At 42.8% G+C, this 21,264-nt stretch overlaps 1 protein-coding gene across 1 annotated transcript in view; it reads left to right on the top strand.

Moving 5' to 3' along the window:
• KIF3A (kinesin family member 3A) overlaps window positions 1-21,264 on the top strand; it is a 329,541-nt gene that overhangs the window by 5,641 nt on the left and 302,636 nt on the right. Inside the window, exon 2 of the mRNA XM_085643646.1 lies at window positions 15,657-15,930. Within this exon, the coding sequence (XP_085499772.1) occupies window positions 15,657-15,930 (274 nt within the window). The remainder of the gene's footprint in view (window positions 1-15,656; window positions 15,931-21,264) is intronic.

Below are 21,264 nucleotides of genomic sequence, written 5' to 3'. Positions count from 1 at the left end.
CCCCATTTCTCTCTCCCCATTCTCTCTCTCTCTCTCTCTCTCTCTCTCTCTCTCTCTCTCTCTCTCTCTCTCTCTCTCTCTCTCTCTCTCTCCTCCATTCTCTCTCTCCCCATTCTCTCTCTCTCTCTCTCTCTCTCCCCATTCTCTCTCTCTCTCTCTCTCTCTCTCTCTCCCCCATTCTCTCTCTCCTCTCTCTCTCTCTCTCTCTCTCTCTCTCTCTCTCTCTCTCTCTCTCTCTCTCTCTCTCTCTCTCTCTTCTCCCCATTCTCTCTCTCTCTCTCTCTCTCTCTCTCTCTCCCCATTCTCTCTCGCCCCCGCTCTCTCGTCCCCCCTCTCTCTCTTCCCATATTCTCTCGCCCCTCTCCTCCCCCTTCTCTTCCCCTCTCCTCCCCCTTCTCTTCTCCCCTCTCACGCCACCCTCTTCCCCCTCTCCTCCCCCTTCTCTTCTCCCCTCTCACGCCACCCTCTTCCCCCTCTCTTCTTTCTTTCTCTCCCCCCCCTACCCTCTCTCTCTGTTTTAAGAGCTTAGAGAAGGGAGAGCAGATTAGATTTTTCTCCTAAAATCTGAGGGCATTGAATTCCAAAGCGTAGCAGTACCGATAATAAAGCTACGGCCACCTGAATTGGATCTTTTGAATCTGGGTACTACAGGTTATGAACTACAGAAGATCTAAGTGGCCTGCTGGGGTGTGTCATTGGAACTTTTGTTGGAAGTATTTAGGTCCCACATCATGCAGTTCCTTTATGACAATGCAGAGGGCCTTAAAATCCATACGTCTTTTTAAAGGGAAGCCATTGAAGGTGGGAGAGTTCCTGGCCAACAGATTGATACTTGGGGATTCTCAGGAGTAAGCGTACGGCTGCATTCCGAAGAACTTATAGTTTATATAAGCATCTTTTCCGGTTGTTGGCGAATAAGGCATTGCAATAATCAATTTTAGATAAGATGAGGGTAGAAACAAAAATATTTCATAAATCAGATGGAATGAAATGAAGAATTTTCCTAAGAGAGTTTAGCATAAAGAAGGATGAAGAGGTAATGGCATTAATATGCCCATTACAATCGAAGAGAACTCCTAAGTTCCTAACGTTGGCCACCAAGTGGGAGACCAGAATCTGTATTTCGCCCAAAGAGTAGCACTTTGGTTTTACCTGAAATTATGTATAAAAGAAAGAGAGGAACCCTTGGTAACCCAAAGGACTGGGGTTCAAACCGATTTTAAAAAAAACAAAAATGTCCTCTGGGGAAATTAATCAACCACACTTTCGTCCTCACTCACGTTCTGCATCTCATTCGTCAAGGTCCAAGAGGTCATACAATTCTCCATCTGAATTTATTACGTATTGGCACAAATATTCAAAATTAGTACAATAATATTTAAAAATTCACCAAAGTAATTTATTTCTGAAAATTACCACAATGAGATACAATTTTATAAAAACAATTACAATACAATCAATATTTAAAACCACATCATCAAATTACTACCCACAGCATATTATACATGAGAGTATACTACCTAGACAGTACCCTTTGTCATCCTTTGCCATAATTGGCGAATCTATTTAATCACATAAACCCCGATATCACCTAATTGTTATATATCTAGGGAAATGTTCATACACCCAAATTTGTGGCTATGCAAAAGCGTCGACGTGTTTCGAAGGAAAATTCATTTGGAACCTTCTTTTTCAAGACAATTGATTTTGTTACTCTCGTGTTTCGAATCTTGGACACTTTGTAAAAATAGAGCCCTTGGTATGTGTCGATACCCTACTTTCAACAGCCGTCTTTGTCTCGTTTTTGACTTCCAATCGATAATTGATGTCCTATTTGGTATATTTTCTTTTGTTGAGATATATACACACACTCCCTGCGAACGTTTCCCCGTTGATTTGAGCTTGTATAAAGCCTAATGTTCATCGACTCAATCAGTGGATTTCAAATTCTAGTTTTTTTCCCCCCGCAGTACTTGCTTTACTGCTCCAATGTAATTATCTTTAGAGACATCATCCGCCTTGGTAAATCGTGGAGAAGCCACCGGCGGTATATTCATATGTCCGTCCTGGTGTCGTGTCCAAATTAACTTGAGAACATTTTGGGACATCCAGGCCCCTATCTGGATCATTCGGTTATGAAATCTGGAAGTGGTCTCGTCAGGATTGCTGGCCACTGAACACGATTCCAGTGTTGTCTGCGTAAGACACCACTTCAAAACCAAAAGATTTAATTAATTTGGCCAAGGGGGTCACGTAAAGGGTAAAAAGAGGAGGGCTCAACGATGAGCCATGCAGGACCCCACATGGTAAAGAGAAAAAGGGTGAGATAAACTCTTCTAAAGGCAACAAACTGTTCTCGGTATAAAAGGAAGGATTTCAGGAGCTGAAGCACCTTGCCCTTGATAGACGGCCGATAAGAATGCTGCAGAGAGGTCTAATAATATAAGGGCAGTATTCCCGCCTGCTTCTATGATTTGTCTGATTTCCTTTAAAGCATTGATTAGGGCCAATTCTGTGCTGTACTTTCTCCTGAAGCCAAACTGGGTGTCATCCAAAAGTCCATTGTCGCTTAAAAGTGGAAATCTCCTTATTTATGGCCTTTTTTATGATCTTTGCCAGGAAAGGAATGCAAGAGATCGGGTGATAATTATTAGGATCCCTTACCTCCAAGTTGGATTCTTTTTTGAGAGGAAGGATGGAGGCTCTTTTCCACTCTTTTGAATAATAACTAGTCTCAAACATCAGATTAAAGATGTCTGTGAGATACTTTGATATGATATCAGGTGCCAGGTGAAGAATTCTAGGGGCGCAAGGATCAAAAGGAGAGCCTGACTTAACCTGGCTGAATAGAGACTGAACAACTTCTTTAGATAGAAGCAAGGAGGAGGTCAGAAACATTGTTCGCTCAACATCCTGTGATTCTGGGCAAATCACTTAATCTCCCCGTGCCTAACAAAAATGAATGTGTCCTTGTGTAACAGAACTGGTGCTCATGTAAAGTGCTCTGAGACCCAATTTCTCGGGTCTAGTTCGTGCTATATAAAACTCTTAAAAAATAAATTGTCTGGAGAATCTGGCCCTTCTGAAGGAAGGTCAGGTGAAGAATTAGAAGAAAGCGGGTTGATGGACTCAACTATGTTCTTAAAAAGAGGCTAAAGAATTACAGGAAGCCTGATCGATGGAATTATTTTTAGCTTCAGGCACCTTGGTTAGATGCTTTACACATCCTAAAGTTCCTTAAAGGAGTTTAAGGAGCTTTGGATTTTAGCTGTAGAATAGCTGGATTTTGCTTTCACAATCATCTCCTTATATACTGAGATGGCCTGTTTAGAGTGTTGTAATTGATGCACCATTTCCTTTCTAATCTAAGACAGGCTTGCTTTTGAAGCTTTAGGTTGTTGTCGAACCAAGGTTCTGAGGGGGAGATTCTGTGGTTTTTATATGTTTTTCACTGGAGCTATCTTCTTCATTAAGGAAAGGGCTTTATCTGCCTTTTTCTTCTATGCTGCAAGGCATGCCTTTTTTGTGCTCCGCAATAACAGGATTTCTTTCTAGAGCTAGGGTAATTAGCTTCCAAAACAGCAAGCTTCCAACTGTGACAGGGCCAAGCTGGGGCTGGAACTCTGCTTCCAGGCCTGGATGGTCCAGTGAAGATGTTGCCTGTGTTAGATAGTGAACTTGCAGAAGATACCTAGAAAATGGAGTTTCTAGCACATACCTTTCCACTGCACTCTGAGCTCTGTTAATACCTATATCATTTCAAGGAATCGATTCTGACTCCCCACCCCCCCAATGCCCCCCTCCTCCCAAGGTATATAGCACACTCCTCCCTGCAGGAATATGTGTTGCTAGGATTGACAAACAAAATGTAGTTAGCAGGCGAGCTTTATATCAAGGTAAATATTGGGGTGCTTTTCATACAGAAAAGTTTTTAACCTCTTGCAGATTGGGAGGACTTTGGATATCTACCTTGCTCAAATAAGGTGGCATAGTGTTCCAATGAGTAGCTGCCAAGTGGGAAAAGGAGTCATCCTCCCTGATTCTGTTTTAGAGAGTTTGAGCTGCCAAACTGAAGATTCCTAGTTGGTATATATCTCTGGACTCTCTTCCTGAGGACCAGAGCACCCGTGACATAAACAGCCCTGGTGAGTATGTTTTGAACACTGCTCGTCCCTACCGGTAGCCGGAGAAGCTTGTCCAGACTGGTGGGGGCAGAATCTCACGATGAGCTACCAAGTATCAGTTGAGCAGCCATGCTTTGAATGCTCAGCATCTGGGAAAAGAGATAATCAGTCATTCCGAAATATAGTGAGATGCCATAATCCAGACGACTGCTTATCAAAGCCTGCACAGTGGTCCTCCTGCAGCAATTGGGCACCCATTTGAAGTTCGTCCGGATCATCCTCCGTAAGCCAAAGCAGTCTCCACAAACCATATTAACCTGGTCATTCATAGATAGTTTCATCAATAATAATACCCAGGTTTCCATCAGATTGGGCAGGTATCGTGGCAGTACCCAGTGAACTGGGTCACCAGGTGTTATTCCAAACTGAGTTTGCCTTTCCAAATAAGATGACTTCTGTTTTGTCCCCATTTAACTTTAGGCAGTTTTTTGGCATCCAGCAAGGCTCCTCCGACAGGCAGCCCACTAGGCTCTCCTTACAGGTGTCCACATCCTTCCCGACTGAAATCATAAGTTGTCTCATTGGCATATATGTGTTATCTAGAGGAGCCATGTACACATTAAAAAGTGTTGGGCTCCGGGCCGAACCTTTGGGAACCCCACAATACACAGTAAGATACACATAAGATGAATATGTTTATAGATGAACTGCCTGAGTACGTTCCATCAGGAAGGAGCCAAACCATTTCAGAATGTCTGGGTGAATCTCAGTATCTGACAGGTGGTTTAGTATGACGACATGCAGCACTGTATCAAATGCAGTGGAAAGATCGAGTAAGATGAGGGCAGTAGACTTGCCCTCAACGACCCCGCATCTGATGCTGTCAGTGACTGATAACAGCGTGGTGTCAGTGCAGTTACCCTCTCTAATAACTGATTGCCTTCCAAATACTTAATGAGTCTCAAATTTACCAGTTTCTCCAGTAATCTTCACCGTGTAGAAACGACATTGGCCTAAAGTTGGCCAGATTCATAAGATCGGCCCCAGGTTTCTTCAATCGTGGAAGAAGTAGAGTGTTTTTTTTCCCCAATGCCCAGAGACTTCAGCCTAGCTCATGAAGCAATTCATGCTAGTCAAGCGTGGGGCAGAGTCACTGCAAACTTGATTAAAGGCAAAGTGTGGCCAAGTATCCGAGGGAAGCCTGACTTTATCTTGCATATGATGTCCAGGACTTCCTGTACAAGAACTAGGCCCATCGTCTATCAGAGGACCACCTTTCCTCAACACCTGAATTAAATCAGTCTGAAGGTCAAACCCCTAGTAAATCGGATTGATATCACAAAACATATGCTGAGTTGGCTGCATAGTCCCAGGATGCAGTGATGGACCTATTAATGGCCCCAGGTTGAAACGACAACTTCACAATGCAAAAAAATTCCCTGGAGGAACTCTGTTATCAATAATCAGGGTAAAATGGTTCGGGGCCATATGATGACTGCACTGCTTAATCTAGTTCTAAAAACATCTTTAGATATGCTGGTTTTTGAAAGTCGGCACTTTCTTTCCAGCCTGTTGCATCTCAACTTTTCATCTTTCAGCTGTGGGGTGTACCAGGAAGTCTGAGGGTAATTTATATGAGATTTATTTGTAGAAACTGGGACAATGATGTCCGACATTGACTTCAAGGCTGAGGAGAAATTACTGGCTGATTTATTTGAAAATGAATCTCTATTAAATTAACTGCCTTATTAGTATTATTTTTTTTAACTGTATATTATTGCTTTTTCACTAACAACAAACATACAGTGCATGTTGGCAAATCTGGAAGATCATCTTTAGCAGACATAAATTAAAAGCGTATGCAGTCTAACCAGATATACTTTACATATGTAGAATATACATATATCCGAGGGTGTCCCAAGACCGCTTAAAATAGAACTTAAAAACGTGCAGCTACTTATTAGTGCCCACTTGGTAGTCGTGAAACCATCTGAGATAGAGACATTTCTATCATCTTTCAATCTTCCCCTTACCAGCCATCCTCCATGGGATGGTCCCCATCTTCTTCGATCATACCCAGCAGTTGTACCCACTGCAATATAGCAGCTGACGCCCCGTCATCAGAGTGTAAGAGGCGCATGTTTTGTTCCTTTGCAGCCTCCCCCCCCCCCCCCCCCTCAAGTCCATCAAAACCTTCAATAGGTCAGCAGCGGCCCCATCCACCCAATAGCCACCTGCCTCTTCGCCAACAGCAGGGCCAGTTAGGCCAATGTTTGAGGGATCTTATGACTTGGCCCGCCACCACTCAATAGACAGGCAAGCAGAGTCAGTGGGACACCGATCCCTATGGCTGCTTCTATGCGAGGTACCGCCAGTGCCCAGTAGGATTGAATCAAAGTACACTCCCAGACTAAAAGCAGGAAGGTGGCACCAACCTTCCAGCATTTCAAACAGGCCGCATTCTTCGCGGGATCTATCCTGTTGATACTGCGGGGGATGACATGCGCAGTGTACGAAATAGAAATGTAATAGTTTGAAGCGATTATTGCAAGTTACAGTACGAACAAGATTAAACGCCATCTCCCAATCCATATCGTAGAGCAGTTCATGCATTTCTTTCTCCCAGGCCCTTCACGCAGGATACTGCCGCAGCTGCATGTCGTTGCTAAGGGCTTTGTAGAAATGAGTGAAGAGATGGCGCCCCTCCCCCATCCAATGAGGCCCTCTCGGACCTCTGATGGACGCAGGGCCACCGGGAAGTCCACCCAGAGAGTCTTGGCTACACTCTCCATCTTGGCATAATGAAGAAAATGGTCCCACCCCAAAGGAGTCCTGCCCATCCTGGTACCATATGAAGGCGTCCCAAGGTAGAGGTTGCCCTCTTCCAGACAACCCCCTTCTCTCCACTTATCCATAAACATGGTGGAGACAATGTTTCAATAGAGCACCAGATCCCACAGGTTCAATTCCATACTAAAGGGAACCCTAAGGAGAACCCTCAGAACCACCCTTTCCCAGATCCCTGCGGTGTGGGTAATCCATTATGGCAACTGGACTTCTGATCTCCACCCCGCTTTAGCTGCTGAGGCAGTGTCCCCCCCTAAACTCAGCTCCCAAAAGCCTCTTCGCCCAGCTGTCTTACTCCACAAACCACCGGGCTGCGTGCTGTAGGTGAGCAGCATAATAATAAAATTGTAAATCCGGGACCGCCAAGCCCCCATCCACCATTTCCCGTTTCAATGTGGCAAGCGCCATCCTACTACGCCTACCCCCCATAGAAGTGTCACTAATTGGCTGTTCAACTGTTGGAAAAAGTGATCCTTTAGTGTAAACAAAGAGTTCTGCACAAGATACAGACATCGCGGGAGAAAGACCATTATGCTATCGCCACCCTGCCCATTAGAGAAAGGGAAGCCGATTTCAGAAGAATATAGAGCTTTCCAGACTTGGCAACACCGTCGACATTGATGCTGGTGCTGGGCCATAGTATGGGTAACTCAGATCCCCAAGTATCGAAACCCATCCAATTCCCATCAGAGGCCCACAGCTGGTAGCTGATGTGGCTGTTTCCCAATCAGTCCCACCAGTGGGAACACTAAGTTTTTTGTCCCGCGACATCACCAAAATCACCGAGATGCCTCAACAGCGGGATGGACTCTCCCGGCTCACATACATACGTAGCTCATTGTCCGCATAGAGCAAGACTACATGATTATTATTCCCCACCCGAATGCCCCAGTAGTAGCACAGTAATAGCTCAAGCAGCTCAATCACCAAACCGAACAACACCGACAAGAGGGCACAGCCTTGACGAGTGCCCCTCCCCACCGGCCAGGACTCTGAGAGGTGCCCTCCCACCCTGATACGTATCAAGGGCTCGGTGTGTAAAAGCTGAATCCAGACACAGAAATTGGGACCAATCCCTATACCCCATACCCCACAATACCGCCATGAGAGAGGCCCACTCCACCGTATCAAATGCCTTTTCTAAATCGAAGGAGATCCGTGCCATCTCCTCCTCTCTATCCAGGGCAGCATGGAGCACTTGTGTTAATCTTTGAATATTATGCACAGTACTGTGTGCCTGCATGAAACCACATTGGTCCTCGTGGACTAGAGCTCGATAACCTCCCCCAATCGTGTTGCCAGAATCTTGCACAAGATTTTTAGATCGATATTGAGCATAGTTAGGGGACTGTAGGCGGATGGGTCCACAGGATCCCCCTCCAGGTTTCACCATTAAGCATACCACTCCTTCTCTCATCATCTGCAGTAAACACCCCGTAACTTGAGCTTCCCGATAAACCTCAAGCAGTTGCTCTTTAAAAGTCGGGGAATAAACCATCCCCGCTGGGGGCCTTTGATTTGCATAAAGCCTTAATGGCCTTGCCCACCTCCATCACTGAGAGTTCCTTTTCCAATTCTAATATAGCTCTCCTCTGCAACTGTGGAAGCCCCGCCCGAGCCAGGAAGCTTTCCTTCATGCTGTCAACATCTGGGGGGTTTACACAACTCCCCAGGAGGGCAGACGGCTGTCTGGTGGCCAGCAACTTTGTAAGGGCACTTGACAAACTGAGCTACAGAGTGGCAACTTCCCAAAAGTTGTCTTTCCATAAAGATGACATTAAATTCATCGGCATTAAGTCGGGTTTAATATCATGATTAATTTGATATAATTAAGTACCCATTTTTAGTAGTTCCGTTCAGAAATTAACTGGGCTGAGTAGTCAGCCGGTAACTCGGTGTTAGCCAATGAGGCTACTGACTTTTCCACAGCAAAAACGACCATTTGAAAGTTTTGGTGTTGGGACATATGAAAAGTGCATGTCCTATTTAATAATGCACAGCCCCTTGTCTCAGGGCTCCATAGGCTATCCTTAAGGTAGACGTACATATATTTATAAGTGAAGTGGAGGCTTTGCCATTGCCATTGAATGGCAAAGTCGAGCTAGCAGTTTAAAACTGCTTTTCCAGGCTGCAGTGGCAGGCAAGGAGCCATTTTATTATTTGGTCACACACAGGGTTGAACAATCAGTGCTGCCGCTCTGGGGGGGGGGTGGGGGGGGTGACTCTGTCTTGCTTGCCCTGGGTACCCTTGGTACCATTATACTATGGACTTCTTAGAAAGTCAGCTTATACCAGTTGGGGGTAACCAATTTAACATACTCTTTGTAAGGGGTTAGAACACTGGCACTGAGGTCTGGTTAGCAGGCCTCCATGCATCCTGAGTCACAACAGTAGCATCAGTCTAGAAATTTGAGGTTGATCATTCAAAAGAGGCATTTCCTTACAACAGAATAACAGCACAATGTAGCAACAACATTGCAGTGGTCCAGCTTCACTCCTGCTATTGATTCCAGTCAAGTCTTCCTATAGGCTGATGTAAGAAATTGGGTTACTGGTTGAAACCCTACTCAAGCAGGAACCACAATTCTTGTGAGGCACCCCCCAAATTAACCTTTGCTCAATCCTCTGGTAGCTTTGCACAGAGCAGTCAGGCTTAACTTAGTGGCAATGTGTAAAGTATTTATGCAGCACTTAAAACGGTATTAAAGTGAAAACACAACAAAAGGAAAATCTCACTCCAATTTAGATTTTTTTATGTGGATATATCTGGTCACGTTGGACCGAGACAAACTCACAAGTTTAGGTTCGACTGTAATAGAGCGCAGGCCGGCTACAAGAACCCTGTTGGGCCAGCTGAACAAGAGTACCTTAAATCCTGGTTGCTGAGCATTGATAGGTCCCGTGCTGAGGATGTCATACAGCTGAGGCTATACATTTGTTTTGAGGAGCTGCGATGCAAGGTCTTATGTCCTTGTTGAGGATCCCTTCGACAAGGGCTTGCGATGCGAAATATGGCATCAAGGATAGGTTGCTCAGTCGAGGCGATGCTTCTGTCAGGAAGAGTTGCAATGCAAGAACCTGCGTTGTCATTGAGGCTGCCGCTGGCAAGATATTGATGTGAGTGCCTGTGCTGGTGAAAGATCGCACAGCGACTGTTCCGATGCCGACTGCGAGGCTGATACGGAGTCCTTGCACAGGGAGAATGCTCACAGTAGAGGCAATGTGTCAGTTCTGCTCAGTATAACACCGCACAGCAGAGGAGATGGATCACTCCTGCTGGATTCACAGATGGGCTGGCAGAGCACCTTCAGTCCCACTTCCAAGGGGCGAAGAGTCGGGTGGCGCCAATTGGTAGGGTAGGACTCCCAGATGGCAGCGTCTAGGTGCTGGGTTCAGGTTTGTTAGAGCCTTCTGTCCCTGGGTCTGTAGTCAGGAATCCAGCCAGCTAGCTCTTGGAATCACTTTGAGGTTCTGAGTTCAACAGATGAAGGTCCATTCCTTTTCACCCTGGCAAGATGGCAGAAGGCAGCAGGTCAGCGGTCCAGATGAGTGACAGTCCTTTCTGCACAGCAGTCCTTCCTGACTGTTTCTTCACGTCCATAAGTGTACTGAAGAGTTGGTATCTAGGGTTCAATATTTATACCTGGGCCTTCCTTTAAAGTGGGAGAAGTTTCTAGAGTTTTTTGGGCTCCAGACTAACTACAGGGGGTATGCAGCCCTTTGTGTGGAGGCGGGACACAACCTATTCAAGTGTAAGTAGGGATGTGCCCAGCTCTGCCCTCTCATGCTGCCAGTGATGGCCCATCCAGACATACCTAAGCTCTTTATTGTGTGTGGCTGTCTAGGAGGAATACATAAAAATCAGTTGTCAGCTACACCCATTTATGTGACCCAGAGACAGGCTGTAGGCACTAAATGGCTAAGGTAGAAAAATACCAACTTTCTAACATTGGCTTTTTCAAAATTGTAATTTAAGATCCGACTTCACCATGCAAGAGGATTTTTTATTACAATTGCAAAGACACCAAACATGACATATGACCTGCTCCCATTTGGAAATGTTCACTTATTGGAAGTAATAAGGTAGGTCCAATGTTAGCCTATGGGAGCGGTGAAAAACAAATGTTAGTTTTTCACTACCAGGACATGTAAAACTAAACTGTACATGTCCCACTTTTGAAATACTCTGCACCCTGTTCTCTGGCTGTCCAAGTTCTACTCTAGAGGTGACTTGCATGTATTAATAAAAAGGAAGGTTAATGCCTTGCAAAAAAGGTTTATTTTGCCACGTTGACATGGCAGTTTAAAACTGCACACAAAGGCTACAGTGGCAGACCTGAGATATGTTTAAAGGGCTACTTAAGTGGATGGTAGAACCAGTGCTGCAGGCTCACTAGTAGCACTTAATTTACAAGCCCTGCGCACAGGTAGTGCCACTTTACTAGGGACATTTAAGTAAATTGAATATGCCAATTGGGTGTAAGACAATTCTGCCATGTTTTAAGGTGTGAGCCCAAGCCCTTTAGCAAGGTTTAGCAGTGGTAAAGTGCACAGAGTCCTAAAGCCAGCATAAACAAAGTCAGCAAAACAGGAGGGTTGAAGGAAAACAGTTAGGTGGGAAATCATGTCAATGATGCTAGGTTTTACAGCTGACAAATGTTTTTATCATGACTGAGATTGTATGAGCGTATTCATAGATGTATTGTTGTTGTTTTCATTGTGCCATTGTTCTTCACAAAATGTTTTCTGTGCCAATAGGTGCTTGTTATCTACATGATTATTTTTCAGACTTTTTCTGCTTTATGTATAGTGCTCTCATGGTTTTGAGCTTTGTACTTGCTACAAAATATTATTTAAGAAAGGAAATAAGTAAACCAGTCAATATGAACTAAGGGTTATCTCCCATACACCTGTATGATACATTTCAAGCACTTAACCTTGGTCATTCTACATGATCACTGTAGTATAATTTCATTGGCATATAAAACCTTGAGATGTTGACTCTGCTGCCCATGTGCACATTCTCTTTGTTTTTGAGTTACTAGCCGGCCCTTCATAGTGACTTTGGATTTTCTTTTTCACATTGCTGCGTTTGGATAATAATTAACATGCTTTACAGTGATGTAGCTTAACTGGGATAGACTACATTTTCAACATGCAGCTTTTGGGTGTAACCAACTGCATCACTATGATTGGTAATAAGCTCCCTTTTCCTTCTTGTCTATAGACCGCTTTTGCAGTCTGCTTTTGAAAAACATCTTATGAACTATACCAAAAACATACACAGGATTAGAGCCAGGCCATTGCTTGCCATTTGTTGGCTTTCTTGTCACTCATCTGTCTGCTTCTTATTCAATAGCTTCCCTTCCTCTTACTGTGTTTGTCCCTCTCCTGGAGCAATGCTTAATTACCATCCTTTTGATTGGTTGACTTGCAGTTTTCTGCTGCTCACATTCAATAAACTACTTTTTAGGTCTCGCCTGAGCGCTAGCGAATGCGCTAGCTCAGGCGAGACCTTTAGTAAGCGGGTTTTTTAAGTGCTGCCTGGTGGCCTAGCTCTTGCGTTCCAGCGAGCGTGCACGTGCGCAGCCGCCCGATGTGCACACGCGCGCACCACTCGCGTTCACTTTTTGCTCGAGTTGTATTAAACAAAATGCATTTTCTTGGATTTTTTGGTAGAAATTACTCAATTAAAATTACGGTTTTAAAAGTACGAGCACATGAAGTGCAGTTGACAACATAGTGCTACGTGAGAGTGTCGCCGCGACATATGTCTGTTTCGCAACCATGGCTAATAATCCTCAAATGTCAATCAAAAATCCTGTGCGATTGTTGAAACAATTAAATCTCACTTTAAGTATCAAAGACTGGGGTAAAAGCCATCCGCCATTTAGCTGCAACGTTCCGTTTTACGTGACTTCTAAAAACGGCGTCTCCATGTTTAAAGTCCTTTTTCTATGCCCATGCATGTACTCAGGGACAGCTGGAAGAGGACGTACCCAATTAAGTTCTATGGACGCGCAGCGTAATTAAGTTTTTCTGTAATCGGAACAGTCTGCTGTGAGCGAGAGCAACATAATGGTATTTTTTTATGTTTTTTGTTTAGTGAGTTTAGTCTTGTGTTCACAGAAGAATCCTTTAAGTGTATTATGCCAGTTTATGGTGGAATCAGGGAAGGTTGATGCTCTCTTTATCAGATATGCTAAGATGAAGCGCCTCCTTGGATGGGAGATGGTGTTAACCTCAAAAATACACGAGGCAATGTCTCCCTACAGGTAACAGTTTACCAGCAACTAAATCAGCATCATTTAGTAAATAAGTCTTAAGAAAGTTTGAATCCAGAAAGTTTAGACAGCATACAGGTTTATTAAATATTAAAAAATACAGAAGGCAAAAACAATAGTAACAAGCATTAACATAGCCAATAGGTTTCGCCCTTGGGACCTTATAAGTGCTTAGCCATGCAACAGTTGATGTTGTTGCACCAAGGAGATTGTGCTGCATAACTAAATACTTATAAGGTCCCAAAAGCGAGACCTTTTGGCTATGCCAATGCTTGTTTATTTTGTTTCAGTACTCCATGGTAGTACATACATTTTCTTACACTTTCCCTCTTGTGAAGCTTATCTTGCAAATAACTACCTCCCTCCCTCCCCATGCACTCCTCCCCCCCCCCCCCCATCCCACAGGCTCAAGCATATTTGTTACTCTGCTACCCAACTCCCCATCACTTCCCTCCCGCTCATGATTTCTCTCTCACTTGCTCCTCTTTGCTCTCCCCTCTCTCTCATTGCTGATCTTTTTTTTAAATCTGTATTTTAGTCATACATAACATAGTTTCAGCAAATATTGTTGGTATCCCAGTATGCAGTGCAAATTCAGGTACGTAAGTGACTTGGTTCACCCCTCAGTTTTACAGTCTAGTTTGAATCCCAGATGCCCACAATAAAAAGTCAGCAACTTCAGCCATATACAGAGAGCTCATGTGCAATATGTCTGTTTGTGACCAATAAGCAGTCATGTAGTCCCATAGTTAAGAAGACTGAGGTGTGCCTGAATCCCTTGCTAAACGGTGAATTTGCATATAAAACTGTGCATTTGGAAATGTAGTTAGTTAATCTCTATCAGGTTATTAGCCGCGCTTTATAAATCCTAATTTAGTTTGTTGGAGCGCGTATTTGGGGTGTTCCCTCGTTCCAGGACATAGATTCTCAATTGATTCCAAAAGTGTTGTGTAGAATAATTCTCCACCAACTATTAAAAATGTTCCCCAGTCTTTATTCTGTGGCGGTCTATTACTCATTATTGCTCACGCAGTTTTATATAGAAGCAGCATAGAGACAAATATCTTGTCAGCCTATTATATGTCTACAGTATAGCTCCATAGAGTGACCATTGGTGTGCTGTCCTTGTGTATGTGTTTCATGTCATGTAGCCTTGACAACTGCTCTTTCCTGACTATTTGAATAGGTGACACTGCCACGCTATATGCATAAACTCAGCATCTTCACTAGGCCATTTCTTACATCTGATAAGTTCCTCGCTAACGTTGACATTTGTTTTGGGGTGACATATAATCTGTGTCAAAAATGAATATTTATGATTTTATGCTGCGTGGAGCAGTAACTCCAGCAGTCACTGGTAAAGCCAATGGGTATGTAGTTGGCTGCTAGCCTTTTCGCTTTATCTGCACTTGTTTTGTAATGTTTTATGTACAGCTTTATTGTTGGTTGAGCTATTGATCCTTGCTAATATAAAAAAAAATATGTATATATATTATGGTCTTAAAATACACACATTGCCACAGTAGTCTCTGAAAATGAACTACTTTGTATGTGAATGTGCTCCTTGTGAAAGAGTAGACTGCCGTCACTCAGTGAGGTTGACCAATAGCTGAAGTTTGCTGATCCATGCCCGTACTGTATACTGTTGTAGGTAGAAATACAATAAGAGACCAATGGTTGTAGAGAGCTGGTTAAACGCCTGTGTAAGTAAATGTCATCTATAAATCTTTTTAGTAAAATTAATAAGGCTTGGCTAATGCCAGACCTAAAGAACAATTACTGTGAGAGCAATTGTGCCTGCGGGTTGTCAGCTCTTAGTGAATTTTGATAGGAGGATACAGTGTATATGGGTATACTACTAAGATTTACATGCTGTCTGTACCCTTAAGTTGACCCCACGTGTTTCAGACAGTTGCGTGCTTAAATATTTACTACTGCAGTGACCATGGAGGCAGTGTCTTAACTCTTACTTTATTTCCTCTCAGGCTTGAGCACCATTAGCCTATAGAGCTTCATTATGATTGTGTTTATAAAGGAAAGGTATGCATGGGAGACAGCTGTGTAGTGCAGTTCTTTGGTACTTCCACAGTGCAACGTTAACTGACAAAGAAGAAATGAGAATGTCTGGGCTTGCAACTTGAAAATGCCTAGTTACGTACTTAAGCTTTGATGTTGCATAAGCCTTGTTTGATTTTCCTTGGAGTGATAATGGTCAATGCTGGGAAATCAGCAGAGTGGAAGCACAATACTACTAATACTTGCATGATACCTGCTCCTAGCCCTATGGGTTGTGGGATGATTGTGTTCTGCGTTGATGTCAATTTAGTGTATGGGCCTCTAGAGAGCAGAACAAGAGAAAATGACATTTATATGTATCTAAAATTGTATTGTTTCTTTGTAGGTCAACAAATATGAGAAGCCTGAATCCAATGATAATGTCAAGGTTGTGGTACGATGCCGTCCCTTGAATGAAAGGGAGAAGGCTATGTCATCGAAGATCGCTGTCCATGTGGATGAAATGAGAGGGACGATTGCTGTTCATAAGTTGGACTCACCCAACGACCCACCAAAGACTTTTACATTTGACACAGTTTTTGGATTAGACAGTAAACAGCTTGATGTCTATAACTTAACTGCAAGGCCCATCATTGACTCTGTCCTTGAAGGATATAATGGTATGTCTTTTTGTTTTTTAAATCATAATTTGCCTGAATAATCTTTTGTGGCACCTTTTGCAATCTGCATTGTTGCATTTATACATAACTTAATGTAGGTCAAGACATTTGCTAATTTCAGAACTGGTAAATATTCTGCCCCTAATCAGAATCTGAAAAATAACCACGTTTTCACAAATATTAATAGCTCAATTGTGTTACTCTTGATTCTGAAACCTTTATCTGCTACCTTTTTTGGCATTATGGTATTGTTCTATCATTCATTTCAATTAATATATTTTTGTAACTTTATTGACCGGACTTTACTTTCTCTATTTGTATCCAATGCCCTAAAATAATTAATTGCTTAGTTAATTTGTAACCTTTTGTGAAATTATGCACTCAGTAAGAAATGCGATTCTAAAACTAAACTACATGACAAATGTACAATTTTGTATTGAAAGGAACTTCTCTTCATCTTCCAGCATTCTTATTGCCTGTTTGAAGAAAAGAGGTTATTGGCGCATGGGCTAGGTCGTGAAAATACTGTGTAGCTACTCTTTAATAAACAAAAGGAGTGCAGAGAAATATATTGCTGTGATTTAGAATTCCTTATTTTGCCAGCAGATACTTCAGCTGTCTGATCATCTGAGACCAATTTTGTCACTCATTACCAGCATTATTCTAGATGATATGGGTGGAGAAGCCCAGGCTGCTAAAGGGGTGGTCCAGGACATTATCAATCAGGTAGAAAGCTTGTCTGAAGACCTCTTTCATGAATCTCTGATGGCCGGATTGGTCCCAGATTGGCAGTGCCAGGTTGATTTTAGCAATATGATCTTTCTTGGGTCTTAATCTTCCTTCTTCCACTTCAACTATTGTTGTTGAATCAGATGGAACAATAACATCTTTAGTTATGATCAGGGTGGTAGTGAGTTCTCTAGGCAGATGGAGCCTTTTCCCCAATACCCCTCATGGGTGCAACACAGAATTTCGAAATCTGGTGACTAGCCAGCTGCCTGGTCTTGCTTCAGATTGATCTCCTTAAGGTTACAGCTCACCTTTTCTTTTCACTTTAATTCCACCTTACACACTACCATCTGTCAACTTTGACCAATGAACATTAGACTGTAGACCCTATACTCTACATTCATCCCACACTCCACGCTGTAGTTCTTTCAAATGCTTCTCTGTTTTATTGAAAATCACTGCTGTGTCTCTGCTAAGGTAGCAGTTTAGAAAACTCTGAATATTCTTTTAGATAGTGTAGATGAGTGAGGTGAGAGAGTGGGGGTGTCGGAGGATAGATATGATCCTGCTTCTTGATCCTGAAGCTTTCCCCATATTATTCTGAACCCATTGAAGATTATAAACCTATTTAGTTTTCTTGGCAAGTTGAGCGTATTTTGTGTTGCTGTAAATCAGTTTTTTTGAATGGAGAACAGGGAGGGTGAGTCTGAGTAGGATCAGTTAATGTAGTTGCTTTTTCACCTACATCAGTTGTCACTTCACACCTCCCATGCCTTCATAAATGATTCTTAGATTCTTCACTTCTTTAATTAATATCTCGGGTCTCACGGAGTGGAGCTCACAATGATGAAGGATTGTTTAACTTGATGTGAACCAGCACCACCTGTGGTTTTGATCTGTTAAGGTTGCGTTGGTGTGCTTCATGCATTCTTAAGTGGTGGAAGACGATAATAATTTAATAATCAACTTGACATTAGGCAGGTTGAATAACTAAATCATAATGAGCGCATGGGGGGGCAAGTGGACAATTTGCCATTTCTGATTAAACCAATCCATTATAGCAAATTACCTTTAGATTGTGCTTGTTGTAGTGAGTTGTACTTGTTCTTGATATAATTCTGTGAATATTAACATGCTGTATTTTTAAAATGTGAGTGTCTGGTGGATTTTCAGTGCTGAAAGCCTGGGACACCTTGCGATGGCACCAAGGCCAAAGGTCATGTCTTATACCTTAGACCCTGTGGGAACATTTGGAAGCAGTCTCCTCCGCTGGTGGTTCTCAAGAGCGAGGAGAGCAAATTGGGCCAAGACCAACTCATCATCACATTAGAATAAATGCAGCATGTTTAAGTCGAGCACTTTCAGGTTGACTGTAAATAAGGTCACATATTTGGTCTGTTATTGTGTGTCGTTCAAATTGAACCAGAACTTGTGTTGTACAAGATGGTTTGTTTTATCACTGTAAAACAGGGTGTGTTTTTTCATCGATTCTTACATTCAAATTTGGAAGATGAGGTACATCCACAGACTCACTGGAATTAAGGGAGCATCCAAGGATGAAACACTTGAGCCGTTTGACAGATTTCTCTCTGTGCAAAGTAAATTCTTAGATGACGTGATCATTATTGAGGATGTACAGCTGAAGGCAATGCTCTAAATACACTGCTAGTAACTTTATTGTAAGCACGCTTCAGTATAGTAGCCTGGGTTCTTAGTGTAAACGTGGTGTGTTAAAATTATCTGTCAGATATGCAGTTATAGTGTTCGTTTAGAAGTGTAACAGTGGAGTTGTAAAGTTGTTTGGCTGTAAATTTGCATTTGTGTTGAAGGTATCCAACTGTAGTGTGATGATGTTTGAAATGGCATTTGCTTGAGACAGGACAGCAAGTGATTCCATAGATTAATGAGCCCAGTGCACTATTTAATACTATCGTTGGTGAACTGAGTAAGCACACAACTGTATTTCATTTTTCCTTGCCTCGGCCTTGAATAGTTGATGCTATACCATGGCCGCTAATCTGCACCACTGCAATATATCAAACTGAAGACATAGACACACTCAAACCTCCGTGAAAATATCCTATTTTCCAAGTGGCTAATAAAATCAACTCATCTGAGTAATTGTCTGCTGTGCCAAGCTGCTTGCTTTGAACTGGTAGGTCTGTCTGTTCGACTCAGGAACCCATCCCTAAATCTCCGGACGCTCATGATAGAAGAGCCATTCACAGTGTCCAATTGGCCACTTGTAAGATTTCCCTTCAGCATATCCAGCCTATGTGTCTTGTCAGATGCATAAAGATCCCAGATTCTGTGCAGTATGTAGACCCCTTGTTTTTTGGGCGCAGAGCACCTCAAGTGGACTCGCTCAGGCTGCTTTTACCTGTCTTCTCTCTCAAATGACATAGTCAAGATCTTTTTTATTAATTCACACTGCACACTTACTGCTTATTAATGCTGTCCATGTACCAGATCCAGCTCATTGTTCAAGTAAACTAACGATAATTGGTAACCAGCCATACACTGCTCACCATGCAAATCTCACCCAGTCAAAAAAGACACCTGCAATACAAGTTAGAATTCATTACTTTACAAGATCTACTTAATCTTGGATTTGACTCTGCTATACCTCCAAAGAGGTATCACTATCCAATATAATTATATACAACCTACTTTTGTTTTAAATTAATAAAGAAATATCCCAAATTATGGTCCTTAGTAAGTCCTAAGGAAGGTAGAAATTGACTCTGCTTGATATATTTTATTTTATTTTTATTTTGAAGGTTTTATATAGCGCGGACAAGACCCTTGCAGGTATCAGAGCGCTTTACAACAAATAACGTAGATAAAAGAAACTGAAATATACATACAAATATTCTTGGTTATAATAGTCAAACAATGGTAACTGTTCTAACATAACAAATATCTACAAGCCTACATCTAATAAATCAAGTGAATTTGGCTAGGAGAATAGAGTTCACTTCATTTTTAAAGGATGCGCGTGAGGATTCTGTCTTGTTTTTTAGGGTAAAGCATTCCATATCCTAGGGGCCATCCCCTAGAAGTAGCGGTTATAAGTTTTCTTCTTGGTGAATCGTTGTGGTTTCAGTAGAGGGTTAAAAGAACTCCTGTTGGTTCTGTTCCCACCAGATGGTATTAATTGCGCTGCAAGGTATCGTGGTGTTTTTTGATGCAATGCCTTGTGTGTCATACAGGCGATTTTCAAATGGATTCTGGCATCAAAGGGTAGCCAGTTAAGGGCATGTAAGTCCGGGAGATGTGACAGTTTCTTTTGGAGCATGTGATTAGTCTGGCGCTGTGTTGATTGATGCTCTTAGTGGGGCTGTCGTTGATTTGGGAAGGCCGCAGAGAGCGACGCCGCAGAGAGTGACACTCCCATATTCCACTTTGGGGATTACTAGAGTTTGAACTGCCTGTTTAAAGTCATTTGCTGGCATGAAGGGCTTCAGTCTTCTTAAGGTGTTCATTGGAAAGTTTGCTCCTTTAGTTGCTGCGCTGATGTGTTTCTGCATATTTAGCTTATTGACCAGAGTTATGCCTAGCGATTTGGCAGAATCGATCATGAGCGGTTGGCCCTCGAGTGCTGTTAAGTGGTTCATCCATTCCATTTTGTTTGGCTGGGGGGCGCTATTAGGAGGCATACTGTCTTTAAGGTGTTTAATTTTAAGTGGTTATTTGCCAGCCAGTTCTGCATTTTTTGGAGCGTTGAGTTGAGGGACTTGATGTCCTCAAGTGAGTGTACCTTAATGTAGAGTTGTGTGTCGTCTGCATACATGTGGTATTGAACCTTTGATGAGTTGAGAAGCTCAGTGAGTGGTTCTATAAACAAGTTGAAGAGTGTTGGGGAGAGGGAAGATCCCTGTGGTACTCCTAGAGTGACTGGAGTGAGTTTGGATAGAGATTGATTGGTCTTGAATCTTTGTGTTCTATTTTGAAGGAAGGAAGTGAACCAGTTGAGAACCGTTCCTGATTGTCCCATTCTAAGTTTCAGGAGGTCTTATAGATTGTCGTGTTTGACAATGTCGAAGGCGGAGGATAGGTCCAGCAGGATTAGTAGACAGGCTTTGCTTTGGTCCAGTATTTTTAATGCATCGTCAATTATGTGGGTCATGGCAGATTCGGTGCTGTGCCCTGATCGAAAGCCAGATTGGAATTTATCGAGCAGGTTGAAGTGATCAATGTGGTAGGTAAGTTGCGTGTGAACACATTTTTTCTAATAGTTTGGCCAGTGTAGGGATGTTGGATATGGGGCGATAGTTATTTAGGTCTACTTGGTCAACAGATGCTTTCTTTAATATGGGAGAAACCTGACCATCTTTGAGGATGTCTGGGATGGTTCCTTGTAGCAGAGGGGTGTGTATAATCATGGTCCATAGAGGTACTAACGTCGGTATGATGTTTTTTTAGGAGGGATGCTGAGAGTGGGTCAGTGAAGTGATTGGAGGGATTTAAGGCTGTGAGTGTTTTTAGAATTGGTTCCTCGCTGTAGAGGTTGAATGAGGACCAGTCTACATTGATTTTGAGGTCGAGCTTTGCAGAGCAACTAAATGGGTTCCTGATGAGGTTCCTTGAGGCCATCATGTGAGG

Source organism: Triturus cristatus, chromosome 3_1 (genome assembly GCF_964204655.1).
Source record: "Triturus cristatus chromosome 3_1, aTriCri1.1, whole genome shotgun sequence".
NCBI classification, from domain to species: Eukaryota; Metazoa; Chordata; class Amphibia; order Caudata; family Salamandridae; genus Triturus; species Triturus cristatus.
This window is presented reverse-complemented; position numbering and strand designations above follow the sequence as displayed.